Source organism: Pollicipes pollicipes, unplaced genomic scaffold, assembly GCF_011947565.3.
Source record: "Pollicipes pollicipes isolate AB1234 unplaced genomic scaffold, Ppol_2.1 Scaffold_4002;HRSCAF=4701_pilon_pilon_pilon, whole genome shotgun sequence".
Taxonomy (NCBI): domain Eukaryota; kingdom Metazoa; phylum Arthropoda; class Thecostraca; order Pollicipedomorpha; family Pollicipedidae; genus Pollicipes; species Pollicipes pollicipes.
The window spans coordinates 28,600,477-28,621,043 of NW_023596420.1; the positions used below are offsets into that span (position 1 = coordinate 28,600,477).

The following is a 20,567-nucleotide window of genomic DNA, read 5'->3' on the forward strand; positions in this document are numbered from 1 at the left end:
TATGGACGTCTCGAGTCGAGTCTCGCTCTCGGCCTAGTTTGTCTTTTCCACCTCCAGCGTGGCCTCACACCCATCACTCGACTCTTTTGGTACCGCAGCCGCAACGGGAAGTGATCACTTCCCGACAAGTCGTCCGCCAGCGACCAGTCTAGGTGTTGTGCCAAATGGGGGCTGGAAAACTTGGTCTAGCGCGGATGGCTAGTCACGCGACATTGTGAAATGCGCTCGAGTTTCTGTAACAGCGGTATATCCTAGATAAGATATATCCTGGAAACTTGGAAATGCGAGATTCGATCGACCGTCAGCGCTCGTTGCATCAGTCCCAAAATACCTATACTAAACCAGAGTCCATAGTGTGGTGAAATTTGAGATCAACTAGAAGCAGACTTATGCTTGACTCCAGCTGAAGTCGTCGGCGATTCCGGCATTAACCAAATTTTTGTTTCAAATCGATTCTTTTAATTTTTGTTCTGCGGGCGGGACGGAATGGGATCAGCCAGGTTGTTGCTGAGTCGTCTCAGAGCTGTAATCAGCAGGACGTATTAACGGAGGATATATGCATGGTCTGACGGATCGTATGTGCACCAAATGAAACACAGTCGCACGAAGACGTGCCGTTATCCAACGGATGCGCTATTGGTCTGTATTGAGCACCAGTCTGCGTAGAAGTAAAACGGATGGGGAGCTTGGACATAACGTGGTTCATGTCGATGAATGGAAACGCAGCCGGTGAAGGGAGCAACTGCGATATAGCGATAGGTGAAACGCAGGGTGTTCCGCCTGAAGCCAAGACCGCAAGTACACCCGCCTGGTTGAACTGCATGGACACCTTCATGCGCGAAATCGTCAATCAGCAGATCCCTGCGGAGCATCGCAAACCCTTCGGCGCACAGCAACGTTCAGGCGCCAGCTTAGTATCGTACGGCGTTATAGAGTTCGACGACAGCGCGCGCTGGTAACCTCTAGATCGAGCGCATTCGCCCACAACCCTCTTCAATTCCACTACTAAAGCGGCATTGTAGCGTCTATAAATGTATGGTATTGCTGCACGAAAACTCAAGGACCACTGCTATCAGAAAACAAAGTGAGGCACGGTACGTGCTCGGTTGGCCATCTTCTCTCATTCCGCCCAGTCATCTGGAATATAACACGGTGCACCGGAGGCCGTCGAGTGTATTTGGTCCGATGGCAATGAACCACATCTAAAAGCCGAAGCACAACAACGTTGGTCCAATAAATCTAACATTATCGAGAGGATTTTCGACTAGCCCACTCACTGGAGTTTAGTTTAAGCACTTTTGTACTTTAATCCCATTAAAGTACAAAAGCAGACCTCACAACGCCATATTCACAACCGACCGCATCACGTCCGGTGCGACCCGACACATTATGACAGCACGGTACCGTACTATGCTGAACTATCACCCGCCTGGTCCGATGACCAGCCAGAACTGAACTGAGGCTGAAGCTGAAGCTGAAGCTTGCAATGAAACTGAAGCCCTCCCACCATGATCAACACCCCATAAAAGCCCTAGTTTCGCGCGGACTCACTTGTTTTTACCCTTCTTGCCGGACTTTGGCGCCGCCTCCGCCGCGCTCTGGCCGCCGGCGGCGGCGAGCTGCTTCTTGAGGTCGAGCAGCACGCCCACCTGGGTCGTGACCTGCTGCTTGTCGGCGCCGGAGCTCTTCAGCTTTCGCACCAGGTCGCCCTGAGCGGCCACGGCTGCCGTGAGTCGAGCCACCTCAGCCGGGTCTGGAGCGCCAGCACCGGCGGAGGTCGGCTGCCGCCGCCGCCGAGGCCGCCGTCAGCTTCTGCTTCCCCTCCAGCAGGAGCTTCACCTGCGCCTGCACTTCGGCCTGGGGCGCCTTGGCCGCCTTTAGTTTGCGGACCACGTCGCCGAGCCTGGCCACCTCCTGCTCCAGCGCGGCCACGTCGCCCGCACCGGCGCCGACCGCCGCCGCCGCCGGCGTCCCCTGTGCGCCCTGGAACCGTTTGCGCAGCTCTTCAATCCGCTCCGGCGCGATCTTCTCGAAGAGCGGCGCTGGCGTGCCGATGCGGTGGCCGGCGGGCAGCGCGCACACGAACGCGTCGCCCAGCACGTTGACCGCGTCGGGCGCGCACAGCTGCCGCTGGATGGTGGCCGACGTCTCCGGCATGTAGGGCTGCAGCATGACCGACAGCAGGCAGCTGATGTTGGCCGAGAGGGCGATGACAGAGCCGGCGCGGCGGCGCTCCTCCGGCGAGCCCTTGACCAGCACCCACGGCTGGCTGGCCTGCATGTACTGGTTGCCGCGGCGCGAGATGTTGAAGATGTGGCGGATGGCGTCGCGCAGCTTGACTTCCTCGAGCAGTGCCAGGTAGCGTCGCAGCTCGCGCGCCACCTGGCCAATCAGCTGGCGCTCATCTGGTCCCATCTCAAGCTCGGGCAGCACGCCGCCGAAGCAGCGCTGGCAGAACGACAGGCAGCGGTTGACGAAGTTGCCCAGGTTGTTGAGCAGCTCCGAGTTGTTCTTGGTCATGAGGTCGGCCCAGGAGAACGCCGAGTCCTGGTTCTCGGGCCGCACGTACAGCAGGTAGAAGCGCCAGATGTCGCTGGGGATGCCCGTGTCGCGCGCGTCCGTGCCGAACACGCCCACGCCGCGCGACTTGCTGAACTTGCCGTCCTCGTAGTTGAGGTACTCGGTGGCCATCAGGTGCGTGACCATCGTGTAGGCGCGGCCGGTGGCCAGCTGGCAGGCGGGGAACACGACCGAGTGGAACGGCACGTTGTCCTTGGCCATGAACTCGTAATAGTCGACCGTCTTCGGCGCCAGCCACCAGCGCCGCCACTCGGGCGTGTAGCCGGCCGTGATGCTGATGTAGCCGATCGGGGCGTCGAACCACACGTAGAACACCTTGTTCTCGTAGCCGGGCAGCGGCACGGGCGTGCCCCAGCGCAGGTCGCGCGTGATGCAGCGCGGCTTCAGGCCGTCTCGCAGCCAGCTGTTGCCGATGACGCGCGCGTTGGCCGTCCACTGCGGAGAGGACTGCTTGAACCACGCGCGCAGCGGCGCCTCCACCTTGGGCAGGTCGAGGAATATGTGGCGGCTGGTGCGTACCTCCGGCGACGAGGTGCACAGCTTGCAGCGCGGCTTCATCAGCTCCACGGCGTTGATGAGTTTCCCGCACTTGTCGCACTGGTCGCCGCGCGCGTCCTCGTAGCCGCAAAGCGGACACGTGCCCTCGACAAAGCGGTCAGCGAGGGAAGCGGTCGCACTTGCCGCAGTACAGCTGCTCCATGGTGTCCTCCAGCGTGAAGCCGTTCTCATGAATGACGGTGAACATGTCCTGCGCGACCTCCGTCTGGTGCGCCGTCGTCGTGCGGCCGAAGTGGTCGAAGCTAATGTTGAACCATTCGTACACCTCGCGGTGCAGCTGGAAGTACTTGTCGCAGATCTGTCGCGGCGTGACGCCCTCCTCTATCGCCTTGGTCTCGGTGGCCGTGCCGTACTCATCCGTGCCGCACACGTACAGCGTAGTGCAGCCGCGCAGCCGGCAGAAGCGCGCGAACACATCCGCTGACAGCACGCAGCCGATGATGTTGCCTAGGTGTGGTACGTTGTTGACGTACGGCAGCGCCGACGTGATCAGCACGTTCCGGCGGCCCTCCTCGGGCAGGACGGGTTTGGGGAGCGTGCGCCGCTGCGGTTGCCGAGGCCAGCCCGGCCAGGTACGCCGCCACCGCTGCGTCCAAGTCGTCTGTGGAGATGGCCTCCTCCTCCCGCTCCGTCGGGGACTCCGGTTCGCTGGCGGCGGGCGCCGACGGCCGGCCGGCCGGGCAGCCGTCGGGCCCCTCCAAGCCGACAGCGGGCAGGACGGTGGCGAGCGCGGCGGCGCGGCACACTTCCACCGGGCTGTCGCCATACAGGCGGCGCAGCGCGGCGCGGCAGTGCGCCGCCGCCGCCGCCTCGGCCAGCCGTGCGGCCAGCGGCGGCGGCGCCGCCAGGTGCCGGCCGCCGTCCAGCGCCAGCAGCGGCTGCAGCGACGCCCAGACGACGGCCTCGGCGGCGGCAGGCAGGCGGCCGGCCGCCGACAGCTTCTCGAGCGCGGCGGCCAGGGCGGCGCTGGCGGCAGCGTCGGCCCGGCCGGCCAGCGCCGCCTGCAGCCGGCGCAGCGCCAGCGGCTGCAGCACCAGGCCGTCCCAGCGCAGCCACGTCTCCAGCTCAGCGTCTCCGTCGGCCGAGAGCAGGCAGCGCGCCGCCGCCGACGGCGAGAACAGCACGCCGCCGCCGCCCGTTTGTAGTACGGGAAGGCCGCCCAGCGAGTGGTGCCATATGGGGTCTGATGGTCCCTCGGGACACCGCACGGTCAATGGCCGGCCAGCCAGCTCCGCCGACACCAGCAGCTTCAGAGACACCGGGTGGAACTCTGGTGCCACCAGCACATCATGGTTGGACATGTTTGACCTGCAAAAGGACATACAGGCATGTCATACTATAGATGCATGGTCATGCTATGTGCTGTGAAATAAAAATGAGAATCAATATGAAAAATAAACTTATCATTTCAAGACACTTGTTCTAGGTCCAAACACAATCAGTCTAAAACCTCATAATCAACTGCTTCCACCCAAAATAAGAATGGCACACGCCTTCTCTTTTTTGGAATTGTAAGTTCAAAGTTCTTATCCTGATCAACAACCTTCGACACACTGGAAAGAGCACTGATTATACCAAGTACCACCAATATCAACATCAATCAGCAAGAACATGTAAGCATATTGAAGGTTATTGACCCAGCATAAAAACCTTGAGCTAATAATTATCATTACATCATCATTAGATACTGTTTGGTACCATACCAACACAAATTTAACAGGGCATATGGCTCATGTTTAACCCAAACATTTCATTTGTAACTTTATGAATTTGTTCATAACAGATTAATGTCCATGGTTAGGCAGTTATGGAAGTATTGCATGCTGTCTCATGGTTTTTCATTTAAAGTGATGACAGGGCTGGGTAAAATTATGTGTACCTAGTGGTCTATTGATGCCAGCATGATGTAGTAATGGTCCAATGTTTAATCTGAAAATACATCATGGACTCTGTAGCTACTGTAGAGGACCTGCGCCAACTGTGATACATGTCCATTAAATATCCACTCTACATAATTTCAGATTATCCCCATGTGCAATACATACGGAGAAGGGTCATAAGACCTTGCAGCTCCCGATAATGCCTGATTGATGCATGATCCAGTGGGACATGATTCACTAGGTACCAGCTGCCGACGAGTTACACAAGGAACCGTGATAACAGGGTAGCGGGCACTGGGCCTAGACGACCCATGGTGCCACTGAAAGCCAGTATCCTCCAGCAACAGCATGTATTTCCTACCTACCCAGCTACTCTGATGTTAGAAACGGCGAAAACGTCACAGACGGACGCCGGCACAGCGCACCCCGCACGTGCGGCCACGGTCGACAGCGCTGCTAAGGTCGGAACAGAACCTAGTCGGGACTAGTTCTGGCAATCTCGCGGTGACGTCAGCACAGGGATATCCTAGGGCATTTGCGTGTTGAAGGTCCGCATAATATGGTTTTTCAAAACCTGTTTTACGCAATTTGAGCCATTATTTGCAACAAAATTAGCTTCATGGCGTTCATTAGTATGTTTTCTAACCAAATTTGTGATTGAGACGACTGGGACTGGTTACATATTCCAACACCAGCCCAAACCACTGCGCTATGCTTTGGGCAAATGCTTTGCGCCAATAAGGGCAAATTTTACCAACATTTGGTATGATTATCACCTTAACTGTCACAGACTCTTTCGGAGCTAAGGTCGTGGTACGGGTAGCATTAAACCGGCGAATCGTATATACGAACGTTCAGCTCGATGGAAGGGAAATATTCGAAAACGCAGCCATTAAAAATGCGACAGCAGTTGTGGTTTAAGCTAAGAGAGACACTAGGAATTCTCCTGGGCATATGAGCCAGGGAGACGGATGCCATCTGACGCCATCTGATTTTGATGCTATCATCTGATAGCTCAGTCATGTGTCTTACTGAGCTAGAGGGTAATATATGAGACTTAGAAAGGAGACCATTTGCTACATCTAAATACCCGTTTTCCGGGTTCTGGGGCCACCTTTACGAATAAGTAATCACTTTTCTAGATCACGAGGTCCAATGTTGTGTCAAGGAGGCTTTTTCGCTGGTAAGGGGAGGCCCCGTTACGAACTAGAAGACCTCTGTTTGACTTAGGAGGCGCCATGTAAATTCAGGGCCCCATTTCTAGAACATAAGGCCCCTTCCATGCACTAGATGACCACGGCTCCGGATCAGGATGCCCTGCTGAGGCCCCTCGGCTAGATTGGAGGGCCCTTCATGAATCTTTGTGAATTGGGAGGCTCCCCTGTGCATGAGGAGGCCCTTTTCTGGAACATGTAGCCTTGTTTTGGGATAGCGGGACCCCTTGTTGAACAATGAGAGAGCTCCCATCCTGAATTTTTAACACGCGCCCGGGTGGCCCGCTGGATACCTTACGCTTGGGTGGGGGTCAGTTTGACCCCCCTGAGATCTCAAGAAAAAAGGGAGCTAGATATAACCAAATTCACAGGGTGTGTTGACCTGTACATGAACCCACTTAGATCAAAGTTTAAAGTTCCTAGGTTATGACCTTCTGGTCAACTAAAACAAAAAACGGTTAAATTCCAACTTGGTCTCCAAAGGGTCTCTAGAACCTAGACAACTGTTCTAAGCAAATGATCGCATGCTTAGCCAAGGTCAGTGACCTTGTTTGACATTTTGAAGGTCATGTTGACCAAAATCATGCAAGACCCCTTCGGGGTCTTGCATTTGGATAAGCGACGAAGATTACGCTAAGCAGCATGTTCCTTACAGGAAAATATTGACCCGGGCCCTTTTAGGTCAGTGACCTACTCTGACCGTTACAGGTCTGTGGGAGGTATATGATGCGGTTCCTGTTATTATCAAATTCGAAATGAGCACCATGAACCACCCCATGCAGCAAGCACCAGAGTAATAAAACAGGTTGACTTTGACGTTGGTCTGACCTCCATACCTGACCTTAGGTCAATATAATTGTTCATTCAATTGTTGTGTTGCCTAAGAAAGTATCTTAGAGATGTGTGGCTTCGTCTGACACTCAGTTGTTGGATCAGATAGAAAGAATCCCTAGAAATTGCCTTCGCTGAAACCATGGCCTAACTTTGACCTGCCATAGGTCAGTGACCTTACAAGGTACATCTAAACTTTTGATGCCAGGCGATCTGCTATTCAATTGTCTCCAGCCATGCAAGATTTGGCGGGGCTTCACTACACCGTTCCGAAACCATTCTGGAAAAATATTCGCGGTGGGTCAATTTGACCACCACCCGAGCGCGTGTTAATTGTCGACAGTTATTTATTTGGATATGATGCATGATGCATGCCACAGTTTTATAAGAGGAAAAGGGCATGTGACCTCGGTGACCCCTCCCCCCTTGAATACGACACTGCTTAGGAGACCTCATGTGAGTGGGTTCCATTTTGTCCATGAGGTCCTTAAAACCCCTGCCACCAACTCAAAATCCGTCTCGCCGTCCCTGCTCCTGATGCATAGAGGGGTTTCCCAATCGAAGACAAAATGCATCGGATTCACGAAAGAACGTCCAGATCTAGCCAAGGAATCTCGTTATAACAAAAAGAAAAAACAGGGCTTCCTGATCCGGAACCGTGGCTATCTCATGCATGGAAGGGGCATCCTGTTTCGAAAATGGGGCCTCCTAAATAGAGATAATTTCAAGTAGTGTTTGCGCTTTTCGGTGAAACAACTGCTCCCGGAGATATAGGCGGGGAAGAGGGATCCGACATCCAAACGATGCCGGGATAAGCATACCGATGGCGGTTGGTTGCCCTCAATAAGACAAAATGGTTTTATCTAGCACACATGACACAATCTGATCTGATGCTGACAAATTGAACACGCCGCCGGTTTGTTACCTACTGTTTCCGAACAGATGCTAAATGCATCTCTGCTTAGCTGCGAATGATTTGGATTGCTTCATTGGACTATCTCCACGGATTTCCACGTCAATTCATGAGCTATTTATTGAGATAGTCAACGGATGCTAATAACGTCGAATAGCTTCCCTTTGAGAACCTATGACATACCAGTTACTTCTATTTTTGTATGTCAGTTGCTGCTGTATAGTTTTGTGAAATAAACTGGGGGTTCAAAGGTGGAAGAGGCAAAGCCCGCTCCCGAAATACGCCTCCGAGCGGGATTCTCTCCCGATTTGCTCCACTTTCTTTCCAAAGCCCAAATTTTGGGAGGGTGGCTGGAGCACCAGATTGAATAAGAAACGGCAGCCTTAATCGATTGTACCATTGAAAAAGCGCCTAAGGCCACATGAGCGGGAAAATGCGACTTCCTTCGTGCATGGTGCCGAGTTTTTTGGAAGCTAAACAAATAATCAGCGTACGGGGCTGCATGTAACAACTGTGTGGCACGCGCACCTTAGTGACTTGTGTCTGGCGATCGGGATCCAGCGCCAACGGCGTGCTGGGTCTGTATATGTCGTTAGGTCGTCGGGAGTCAGGAGCCTTTGGCGTCCGTACACACTCACACCGCCAAGCAGAAATGGCACAGACAAATTGTTGAGAAGCTGCTCATGTAAACACACTGCCAGGACATAGCTCAACACCTGTGGAAAATAAGGCTAAACATCCTGAAAAGACGCCTTAGGAAAACATGTGACCAGGAACCTACTAATTGCTTGAATTGCCGGTGTTTAACATAGACATGTCCTCGATTCCGCTCACGGGGAATCGATTCTGATTCAGAACCACGGCTCTTGGGGCTGACTTCAACATTGATTCCAAGCAGTGCACCACATGTATGAAATTTTGAGTAAACCCTGATTCGCGGCTAACATGGATCGGACTCAGTTACGGAAACGGTTTCGATGGGATCAATCCCCATGAAGTACATTTGATGCCAACAATTTGGCACATAGCAAACTATTAGTCGTACATAAACACATAAGCAGGTTCATGACGTACATTCCAGCGACCAGACAACAATGCAGGTTGATGTCCAGGGGCGCTTTCAGGCAGGGAGGCATCAGGGCCCATGTCCCCACTGGGATCTAAGTTGGGCCCCGCGAGGTGAGAAAAGAGCGTGGCCAGTAACAGTTCTGGGTCCACAATAAATTGAACATGGTCGGGACGCACGAAACAGCAAAACAAGTTTTCTAACGTGGGTAACGCCCCGATTTAATTGAAAACAAAATAAAACTTTGGGCAGCGGGCTCTATGCCTACGTGCGGTAAGAAAACATCAATCCGTTATCAGCAAAACATCACCCGTGAGCTAAATCCTGGAACCCCCTTCAATTTAGTGGTCCAGTTGATGGAACCGTCGGAATAAACTTGTCAAATGACTGTTTTCCACATTGCGCTAACGCCAAATTAATTGATCCTCGAATCGATTCCGGCCAGGCCCAGAGTCAAGCATAGGTCCGGGTTATGGGAATCGCATCGTTAAGAAAGTTGTTCACTAATCCCAGCCTCCCTCCACCACCACCTACCGCTCACCTGCCTCTGCCAGCCTGAACCACTGAAACGCAATGCTAACTGCTCACTGCCAATCGCCCGTGCCGGCAGGGGCTTCTATTGCAAAGCGGCGATGCCGTTGCGCTCCGTGGTAGCGTACCGGCTAGTAATACAAAACGTACCCGATTTTCATCATTCGGAACGATAGCTGTCAAGCGGGATTATGTGACGGTCCATTGGTACTGTAGATTGCAGAACCGTGCTTGAACCTGAGTGGAGTCGTAGTCGACTCTGGATTCAACCAAATATTGCTTGAGGTTAGCTGGAGTCGACTGCTGTGAGAAAAAGTGTATATTGTTAGAGGAGTTGGTTCAACGGCATTGGCAGCAGTCAATAACGGCCCAGCTTGAATAGAACTTAAGACACCGAGTTTTATCATCATTCGGAAAATTGGAATGCGTTTAGAAATGGACTGAAAAATAAATGGCATCATTATAAAGCAAATGATTGCCCCGAGCAGTTATTATGTTGCTCGTTGTGTTTATCCAGTGAACTGCTTTCAACGAAATCGACTCCACCAGGCTGGTTCCGAAGCCATCCATATTTACTTGAGTGGAAAACGAACTCGATCATTCAAAGTAGAGCCATGGTGTTCCGAGTAAGTCGGAATCTAAAAAGTCCAAAAAAGGCGGAAAGTCCAACCTCACGCACGGATCGGAGTTAAAGTCGATCCCGGATGAGTACAGCCGGACACAAGTCGGTTAGATTGCTTTTCTGAACTTATCCCATTTCATCGTAGCTCTCTGTGACATGGAGCCTTGCATGATGAAAACAATCTCGGCAGTGATATAACTTCTGCGGTCGTTCAGGTAATTGCTACAGGTCCTTGTAACTCACCTCAAAAGTAGGCTGGCTAGCAGAAAGTACCAGTTAAAGTAATTTAAAACAATCTTTGAGATATATTATGTAATTTCTCGACGTTTGAGGCACATGCATTTGCGTAGTAGCAATTAACAAACACGGTAAAGCTTTTTATTTTCAAGATATTCCCAAACTTTGCATGACATTTTCGTTTAACTAACATCTCACGCTATATTAGAGATGGATATCGCTGAGGGTTCGCGATGTTGAAGACAGGGAATTCAATGCCGGTCTTGCGTATTTCGGATATTAAAAGACGGAATTGGTGTAAATAGAAATACAGGCAGCCCTGATTTTGGTGAAACCCGCGTGGTAAGACCTTTGTGTTTCTTCAAGAAACCATCATGAAGTGAGCCTTTCTTAAGCTGTGAGAGTCGTTACATTGCTGCACAGAGCAGACTGTTCTGATTTCGCTAGCGCTAGGTATGAGAATAGAACGTAACACACTAACTTTCCCCCCAAATGTATTTACCTTACCTACACCAAATCCTTCATAGCGAAACCTATGGGATGCGTAGGTGCATCCGAGTGCACACAGGCGGCATCCACATCCATGCCAGGCGTCTATCCTTCTGACATCTGTTTAAGATCCTCTGACCACATGGCTCTTTTTTTCGAAATTGGCTGTAATCCATGTCAACGCTTTACCCCAAGAATTGTTTCCAATATGAGTTCAGCCTTGTCGAGTGTTCGCTCTTTCCACTTTTGACTTTCGACTTGCTTCGTGGCGATTTGTACTCCTGTTGATTCTCTATATTTCAACTTTCCGATTTCACTTGTGTTCCTTTGACTCCCGTCCATGTCACCATTTGCAGCTCGGCTTTTTGCAAGTTCGATTTTTTCCGTTGAAGTTGTCCAAACTTCTGTTTTCCGTTTTATTTTATATTCGACCTATATTTCATCCAGCTTTACCGGTACAGTTTTTGTAAGGGAACCGATCAGAGATACCCACCAGGCAAGCGATGGCGTAGTCATTTTTTTCGCAAGTGTGTTCCATGCAACACCGTTATCAGATCCCCGATGACATCACAAGGCATGCGAACGAGCTAATAATTACTGAAATTATGTACTGAATCGCAATGTGTTGGCGTAAGCATGACGAACAAAGCATTTTGTGCTAAAAAATCAGGACCTTGACCACCTTTTGACTCATTGGCTCTCATGAGTGGTGTGGCCAAGTGTGAGTTTTTCCCCGGCCAAGCGACATATAACACCCTTATCACATGCCCGATTTGTATAGATATATGTATATATATATATATATATATATATATATATTGCAGAAATACACTACGCCTTTTGGTGATATTGAATAAATAATACTTAGATTACAAGCGTGCTATTGCTATGTTATATTTAGTTTTAATGATGTGCTTTTGAATAAATGAATACTTAGTTGTATAAGGTAAATATATATTCCTTGTGAATTCTGTCTTCTGAATTCACAAGGAGCACAGACCTCCTGCTCTCATCGGAGCAACCGTTATTGATTAACCCTATGGAGCCAGAACGAGTAGCTCAGGTAATAGCTGAGAGGCCGTATGGCATATCGATTCCAGGAAACAGCTCTCCTACTGTTGACCTTCACGCGGCTCCATTTACACCGCCGCATGCGGCATACCGTCTGGGCGCAGCTGAACGTGAACAAGACGAGGGCCAAACACCGGAGATGCCAAACAAACCGCCCAACTGGCGCGATGGCCAGGCCGAGTTTTGCCACGCACCATTTTTCCATCATTAATTAAAACAGCACACAATACATCCTGGATAGATAGCACCACAACATGCGGAACAGCAACGGGATTTCAGCCAGTTGGTGTAGAAGAAACTAGAGGTATGGTATATATTCCAGCCGGCACGTAGTATCTACTACAACTTTTTGCGGGGGACGCGTACAACAGTACCGGAGCGGCAGCGCTGACGGAAACTTGGTTCGCGCTTACGTCAGTCGATGCAGACTGCAGATTACTCAGTGCCGGCCAGGGCTTTCCCCGATGCGTGAGTGGCGGTGCATGGGGCCTCTGCAACTACCTGTTGAGGTTCATGTCGCACATATTTGTGTCCAAGGGCAGATCCAGAGGTGGTGGGGAGGGGGCAACCGGACTATGCCCCCGTCAGGTGGCTTAAGTTGAAACAATACTACGTGGTGAGGTTTGCCTTAGGATATTCCTTGAGGTGAATGGAGTTTTAAGCAAAGTATTGTTCTGTCCAACACGGCCTTGGTCCATCGACGGCGGCATCCTGGATTCGCCCTTGTTTGTGTCGGGTGATCTATTGTCTCTTTAAACCATTTATCAAATATCAGAAATGTTCGCACGCGTATGATGAACATCTCAGACAGTGGTGGCGCCAAAACCAAATTTGTGGTGATTGTTTCCCCATGGACCTTGCCCATCGTTTCTACGCCTACGTTCACGCATGGAAAGTGCTAACAAGATATGTATGACGAGGGTGCAAAAATTAATCGTTCCAAGTGGCGAAGGCGAGGTAGCAGAGGAAGTGGACGGTATTGGAAGGGACTGGACAGCACTGGAACAGGATGGGAACTAACCAAACCAAACCAGATCGGACGAGACCAGACGGTTCTGGACGAGACCGGATGGAATCAGACAAGACCAGATGGAACAAGATGGAATCGGTCCTGGCCAAAAGAACCTGTTCCGTCCTGCCTCATTCCTTTCGCTCACATCCCTTACAGTCCGATCCCGTTCCATCGTGTCAGGTCCTGACTGGTCCCGTTGGGCTTCCTGTCCCACCCAGTGACAGGTCTCGTCCAGGTCCATTCGATCCCATCAGGTATTGTTCAGTTTCATTATGTGTCTTCCAGTCCCGTCTAGCCATCTGGTTCCATATCAGGTCCCATCTTACCTCATAATGCTCTATCCCGTTCCTTCTGGTCCCGTTCTGTAGCACCCGGCTCCGTTCGATCACGTTCAGTGTTATCGGAATCTGTCGGATCCTGTCCTGTCACGTCTGGTCCCGTCCGGTCACGTCCGGTTTTGTCTGGTTAGGTCAGGTCCTTTCCGATCCGACCCAGCCCTGTCCGTTTCATTTCTATTCAGTCCAATTCCTTCCGGTCACGTCTGATGTCGTCTGATTCTGTACGGTGCCGTCCGATCACATCCCGTGCCGACAGATCACGTCCAGTGCATCCGATCCGATCACGTCCGGGGCAGTCCGATTCCGTCTGATCCAGTCCGGTTCTGTGCAGTCCGGTCCTGTGCAGCCCGGTCCTGTGTAGTCCGGTCCTGCCCAGTTCGGACCTGTCCAGTGCGGTCCGGTCCTGTCCGGCCCCGCCCAATCCGGTCCGGTTCCGCTCGGTCCCGTCCGGTTCTGTGTAGTCCCGTTTTGCTCCACACGGTTCCTGTTGGTCACGTTTGGTGCCGTCTGATCTTGTCCGGTTCAGCCAGGTTCCTCTGGTGTCATCTGCTCCTGTTGGCCTTGTTATGTTTCGTCCTGTTGCGTCTAGTTACGTTCAGTGCCGTCTGATCTCGTCCGATCTCGCCCAGTTCCGCCTGGTCGCAGCTAGTTCCATCAGATCTCGTCTGGTTTTATCCGGTCACGCTAACCTCCTTTCAGTCACTTGTCTGCCTGCTAGGGTGTATCGTGTGTGACGGAAAATCCCCGGTTGCCATCATGGACTTTACCGGGCTTCGGCGTGCATGTAACCACCCTGGGGTTGATTTTGTGATTTTGTGGCGTCATCGTACAACCAGCTGGAAGTGGCCTAACGCCACAACCCAAAGCCTCAGATGGTAGTTGAATGCAAGGTCATGGAGCCGAGCGAGGTTGCGTTGGGAGTGGTTGGGTTGCGGGTGTAAGGTAAAATGCTTTTTTTGTCGGTGTAGTGCGCCTAGAGTTAAGTGAAGGGCTTTAGGGCATTTATAAGTTATAACGTATCTACTGGAACTGATATTTTATTTTTGTATTTTTTCGTACTGCATACCAATTACAAGACCTAATTTGTCCAGACAAGTTCAGGGATGTGTGAGGCCTGCGCCGACAATGTCGGTAATCCTTATGCTATTATCAAACCAAATATCCAGTTTAATTTATCACAGATGATCACTCATTTTTCATAGTAAGCATACTGTTGTGGTCAACCAACTGAACTAGATAACAGCAAGCGAATTTGTCATGGGTAATTACTCATTGTTTTTAAAATCAGTACACTGGTGTGCTCACCATGCAACTATTTCCCCTGATATTTAGGTGTGGTGGACAACCTGAAACTGGCCAATGTTTGCACGTTCCTCACACAAACTAAAATAAAGCAAAATCTGAGTTATAAGCTATGATTACCAGAATGCATTTAATAAAATGTGTCGGAAGTTGTGCCATGCCTCCAGCATGACACAGTTCTGCCTCCAACATGAATATAACCTCTTTTTTACCAACATTCCCTGTGTTGTCAATCTGATAAGTGATTATGGATCAAGATGTTCTGAAGCATATTCAGAGATGTACCACCAAACTTGGTGCAGGGATTTGTCTCCAAAATTATGTTGATTGCCTGGAAAAGCAACCCTGCCAGGTGTGCATTGCAGAAGATGCAGGGGTAAAAGGATCTTTGTAATCAGGTTGTAGCTCATAATTCAAATGTCAGTTCAGAAACTATCTTCAAAATAGATGAATCTGGTCAAACTTGTGGACACTGCTAAAGCTGTAGCAGCCTTACATTTGCATTCAGTGGAGACAAAAATATTTTTGTGACAGCGGTGCCTCTACTGAACAGCTTATGTTTTACTGTATTGCCATGGTGGCATATGGTAAATCATCAAGTGCAGTGGTCAAACTTCTTCAGCTGTTCTAACTTTGCTCAGGCTGGAGAACTTTGTCCTGGAACCACACTTTTTGGCTTCCTCTTCTGATTAAATTATTGGCATGCCAGGCAGGCCTACTGCTTCAAACAAAAGAAATGTGTTATGTATCCTAAATAATTTACTCATGCATGCTGGAATCCTGCTTTGCTAAATTACACCTTCATGCTCCAGGAAAAAGTTATTTGATTGCCAAATGGTATATATCAGTTGTTGGCCTGTGCCTCAGTTGTGCCACTTTGCTGAGTTTGGACAGCATGCTATGATTAAATCCAAATGTTATATGCTGTCAGCATTCACATGTTACTGACTATTGCATAAACAGAAAGGGTGGCAGTGAAGCTCAGTTGAGAATGTCCTGGTAGTAACCAAGCATGGCATCACAGGCTGGACTCAAATCCAGCCTGTGTTCAATAGTTTCTTTATCTCTCAAAATGGTCAGCATCATAGATGATGGCACTATCATACTTGGCACATGATTTTATTGTTGGGCTCTCAAGATCATCATTATTATCAATGGGATCATTTTTCATTTCATTTTTTTCATTTTTTTCATTTCAGTGGGTTGTGCTCCTGAGCAGCTATGGAGCAGCATGCAACAGAAGCCAATACCATGACATCTGAACGGGCTGCCGGCGGGGACGACCAGGCGAGCGGGCTGCGCGTCGCGCTGCTGCGCCTCATGGATGAGAAGACCCATCTGGAGGAGCAGATCAGCCAGATGGGCAACGTCCTCTCCACGCAGCGGGTCGGCATGGACGAGCCGCTGGTGGACGCGGATGACTACCCGCGCGCCGACATCGACGTGTACTCGGTGCGGCACGCGCGCTCGCAGCTGCGCCGCCTGCAGAACGACCACCGGGCGCTGATGACGCGCATCGAGGCCGGCCTGGCCGAGCTGCACGGCCGGCAGCGGGCGGCGGGCGGCGCGGCGCGTGAGCCCGACAGCGCGCCGACGCCGCCGGCCGCCTTTCTGCAGGTGACGGGCGTGAGCGACGGCTCGCCGGCAGCGGCGGCTGGCCTGCAGCGCGGCGACCAGCTGGCCGCCGTCGGCTCCGTACACGCCGACAACTTCGGCACGCTGGCGGACGTGGCGGCGGCGGTGCGCCACAGCGCCGGCCGGCCGCTGCCGGTGACGGTGCTGCGGGACGGCCGCCGGCTGGCGCTGCAGCTAACACCGCGGCCCTGGGCCGGCGCCGGCTTGCTCGGCTGTAGCCTGCTGCCGCTTGACCGGCCGGAGCGGTAGGAACGCTGGAACGCCGGGAAGCCGCGGTGCGGTGCCATGCGGACGCTGGACTGCCGATGGGAGTGGCTGGAATGGGTTGGAATGGTGGTACTGTGCCATGCTGCCCATTTGCGGGTGTAGGAACAAACTGCAAGGGCGGAATGGTCTTCGCGCAAAAATACGTGTGCCAGCCCTGGGATGGACGAGTTGACTACGAGATGGACGATGTAAAGAAGGCTGACAGGTCATGCCGGTTTTTTGTTAAAAGGGGAGGGGGCGGGGGTATTGAATCCCATAGCTCACACTAGTGAATACTTGATGAAGGCAAACTGATTTCGGGGAAGTATCATGCTCGTAGTGAGAGTCTACTAAAGCTGAGCTATCTTGCCCTAGAACGCCGTTATGTCGCCATTCACAAATTTCTAGGCGGGCTGGTTTGCTTGAAACTGAGACCGGAGATAGCCATCGTGCATGAAGAGAGCACTTGGGCAGGGCTGTAGTAATTACGTGCTAGCGACAAGGGGCTGCAGGCGAAGTGATGGCCTGCATGTCTGATGTGCCGCTAAACCACACGTATCCGCGACACCCGCTTGAGGCCGTGCGTCAGCCTGGTCTCTGCTCGTGGCGTCGCCGCGTGAGCGGTGCGATGTGGCCTTAGGGGGCATATCAGCCGGCGCGGCAGTGTGATAGCCGACTTTCCTGTGGGGTCTGAGTGTCGCAACCGGTCGGATAACGCCGTCGGTACGCGATTAGTGTGCCCAGGGTTATATGACCTGTGTGTTTCGAGTCAACATGGCGTGATGGGGTTTTCCTGGTTGGCGGCAGTGAGTCGAGTGGGGGAAGCGTGTCGTTGCTGCTTGCTATGCTGTTGCCTGATTCTAGTATCGCCGTGTATGTGATAGCCAGTGTCGACTTGATTATGCTAATGAGATGCTGGTATAGCCTTCATTCATTTCGGGGCTGTGCGACGGGATACTTGTTAGTACATTTGCTCTGCTGGACTGTTAAAGACGCCTACAAAAAGTTGATATGTTTCTATAATCCTGTCGTGCACACTGGCAACGGCTCTGCCGCGCAGCATGCAAGTTTGGTGATTGCTGCCAAATGCGAGTACCGAAATATATGGTTCACTTAATGCCCGTGAGATTCTACAGCGCAGTAGCGCATAGTGCGAGCTCGCGATGCTGCAACGCAGGTTGGTGCGTCGCCGCGCGGGACGCGGTTCTGACCTGTCTGCGACAGCGTAGTGGGTCGGGAGCGCGAGAGCGCCACCAGGTGGCAGTGCAGTCCACCGACAGGCAGCGCTCCAGTCGGAACGCCAGCCCTTGGAGCTGGCTGCTCACCACTGCGCTGGAGCAGTCTAACAGAATATCGGGCGCGTTCTCAAGGCTCCTTGTACCATGGATTGAGGTAGATCCTGCGGTAGTGGGTGCAAAGGGCTGCCCGCGTTTCCTTATGGACTCGCGTAACGTCGATCCTTCTCATGACGACCTTCGCTGCGAGTGTGTAAAACAGCAGACGTACCAGAGCGGACTTGCTCAGAAGTACCGTTGAAGTTGTCAATATCCTTGTGTAGCGTTAATGGAGCACTAGTCGACTGATTGACTCTGCCCCTGTCCCAAAATCCGCTTTTGCTACCGCCCGGTAAAGACCACCGGCTGCTTTCGTTCTGGATTGAGTGAATGCTGAGGCCTTTCTGCAGCCCACCTTCGGTCGGGCCTTAGACCTGTATGCGCCAGCCGGATGGCTGGCTTGTGCGGTGGTGTTTGGCTTGTAGCAGTGGTGTTTCCTGTCATCTGACGCCGCGCCGTGGAAGCTGCCGTCAACAAACATTGGCGTGTCGGCGCTGATCCGAACAACAGGATATGATCACATGCGCTGGCAGGTCAGGGGTCTTGCAACATAGTCATACACACCGGTGTCTCCAGAGCAGATGTGTACGTCGGCTTACCTGTGGTCGCAACGCTCAGTTGTTACACTGTCAGCACTTGCGCCTTTGCGATGTCACGCCGAAAATTGGGGCTGTGCACGAAACGCTTGGTTTTGTTGAGATCGGCGACAATAATCGACGCGTTTTATTTGATTCATCAAGCAGCCTTTTGACATTCGATTGCATCATTCCAATAAATCTCCTGGTGCAAGATTTGAACCTTATTGGTTCAGCTTCTCGCGCCACATTACTCTAGAAACCGCGGTTTTATGATGGAGACCACGTACAAATCTCTGGAGATAATGTGGCGAGCGCTGCTGCAAAGCTTGCAAGATTACTACCATCAGACGTTGGTCTCGTTATTCCAAGAATCTATGACCGGGTCCGTGTCGTAGCGTCCTACCCTGCGGCCTCAATCACGTGATGGCGCCAATGACCAGGGTAGTCGGCGCGCCCTATAGCCCAAATCATCATCATCGCAGACAGACGTTAACTCTGCAAGACGTGTTAAGACTGGCGTGCTAGGGTTTTAGGGGGAGCGGGGGAGAGGTAAAAATCAATTTTCGAGTTTCATTATTTAATAACATCCGAACTGTATAAGACAGGCTCACTTCGTTTTTACTGGGTGGGAGGTGGTCAGTTGGATACAGTCTGACGTTAGGGTTTCGATGTTGGGAAAGGAATTATATTGTCCGCAGTATATGCTTGCACGGCAATCTTAGCCTGCACATACGGTTTCGATGCTTCCTTTCCGTTGTTTTGGAATGTCTCGATTGCGATCAAAGTTATACGGGCCTGCATCAGATAACGACCACATGTGATAACGGTCATAAATCGCGCGCAGTCAGGGCAGGCGCCGGACCAAAATGTCTCATGAAGTCCATCTGTGACAAATAATTGGATGAAGCTAACTCTTTCCTAACAAATGGCTTCTGAATGGAACCTGAAGCAGAAGAACAGAAAATCGGGCCAGATGAGGTGACCTGACCTCGACCTGACCTGACATTGATTCTTGACAGTTGAAAAAGTATGGTAGGGTTATGAAGCTCTTTGGTAGGCATGATAGGATCATTTGGTGCTGGTCTCATTGCCTTATTTTATGCATTGTTTCATGCTCACTGCATGCTACCCATTGCAACTGTTATTTTCGTAATTATTATCTACTTTCCTTGCTAATAACAGGCATAGAATATCGTGGCCAAGCTAAACTCAGAAGGGCCAAAATCTAGACTGGGCGCGCCATGGCTCCCAACAAAACACAATGTGATGCTCTTGCGCCGCCCCTTTATTGACGTATGCTGTGAACTGTCGGGAGTGAGCCATCGGTGCCACGTCGCAAACATTTTGGACTCCCGAAACTCTACGTGATATCAATATGGTCCATGGCTTTGGTGCTTTGCAAATTAGGAGCCATGGTCGGCATTATTATGACATTGGTGTCTTGACTTTGAATGTCTAGAAGCAGCGACGGAACGTCCATGCAAAATCATTAAAATGATTAATGAATGAACCAATTCTGCACTTAAGTTTGTTTTCGCAGCGCGCGTATGTTTTTTGTTATGTTATGTTTTCGCGCGAGTACCATGCCCAGCCAAAACCTTTTATCGTGAAGATTCAAAATAATTTACGACGAAAGTGGTTTTTAAACTTTGATTCACTAGACGCGCACGCTAAGAGAACGAAGAGGAAACCTAACATTGCACCGAACGCCAGCGCGCCATTGCAGGATTCACGGTGGTCTCCCTGCACAAGTCCGGGTCGTCATGCCCTTATTATGTCGTGCGGGGGGACGTTTTCCGGCAAAACCGAATGCTACCCGATTAGTCAAATGCTGCTATAGTATAAGCCGTTACTCACACAGGTGAGCGGGACGTGATGCGACTCTCACAACGGCGCGTGAGAGTTTAGACGCTCGACGCTCTGGGCGGCGTTGTGGAGTTGGCGGTGCTGTTGGCAGTGGAGTAAGTGCAGCTGTTCTGAAACTCAACGCGCAAGGCTCCACGTAAGCACGGCGAAGCGAATACATTAGAAGAGGAGCTGCGGGGATATAAAAGGTAGGGGGAATCGACCCCAAGGCTACCCACAGCCCAACCGACGAATGTTGTGCGTACGATGGTGACGAGTGTTCAG

General features: G+C 51.5%; 2 protein-coding genes across 3 annotated transcripts; one reads left to right on the forward strand and one right to left on the reverse strand.

Annotated features, from left to right (window-relative positions):
* Nucleotides 1-1,156: 1,156 nt before the first annotated feature.
* Nucleotides 1,157-5,459, reverse strand: LOC119094336 (methionine--tRNA ligase, cytoplasmic-like). Its single transcript, XM_037217403.1, is given in 6 exon segments — nt 1,157-1,785; nt 1,787-3,243; nt 3,245-3,689; nt 3,691-3,928; nt 4,151-4,446; nt 5,384-5,459. Coding segments are annotated over 5 exon segments (2,667 nt in total). The 5' UTR covers nt 4,440-4,446; nt 5,384-5,459; the 3' UTR covers nt 1,157-1,547.
* An 8,535-nt stretch (nt 5,460-13,994) lies between these two features.
* On the forward strand, nt 13,995-17,645 carry LOC119093455 (26S proteasome non-ATPase regulatory subunit 9). Of its 2 annotated transcripts, none has more exons than XM_037216409.1 (2): nt 13,995-14,284; nt 15,844-17,645. In XM_037216409.1, exon 2 carries the CDS (start codon nt 15,866-15,868, stop codon nt 16,526-16,528), a length of 663 nt encoding a protein of 220 aa, XP_037072304.1. In that variant the 5' UTR covers nt 13,995-14,284; nt 15,844-15,865; the 3' UTR covers nt 16,529-17,645. The 2 variants fall into 2 exon arrangements, with proteins under 2 accessions (XP_037072304.1, XP_037072305.1); XM_037216410.1 differs by lacking the exon at nt 13,995-14,284 and adding an exon at nt 14,950-14,996.
* The last annotated feature ends 2,922 nt before the right edge of the window (nt 17,646-20,567 follow it).

Bases quoted from the DNA above. Each gene is read 5' to 3' on its own strand.
- LOC119093455 (XM_037216409.1), top strand. From the start codon at position 15,866: ATGGAGCAGCATGCAACAGAAGCCAATACCATGACATCTGAACGGGCT.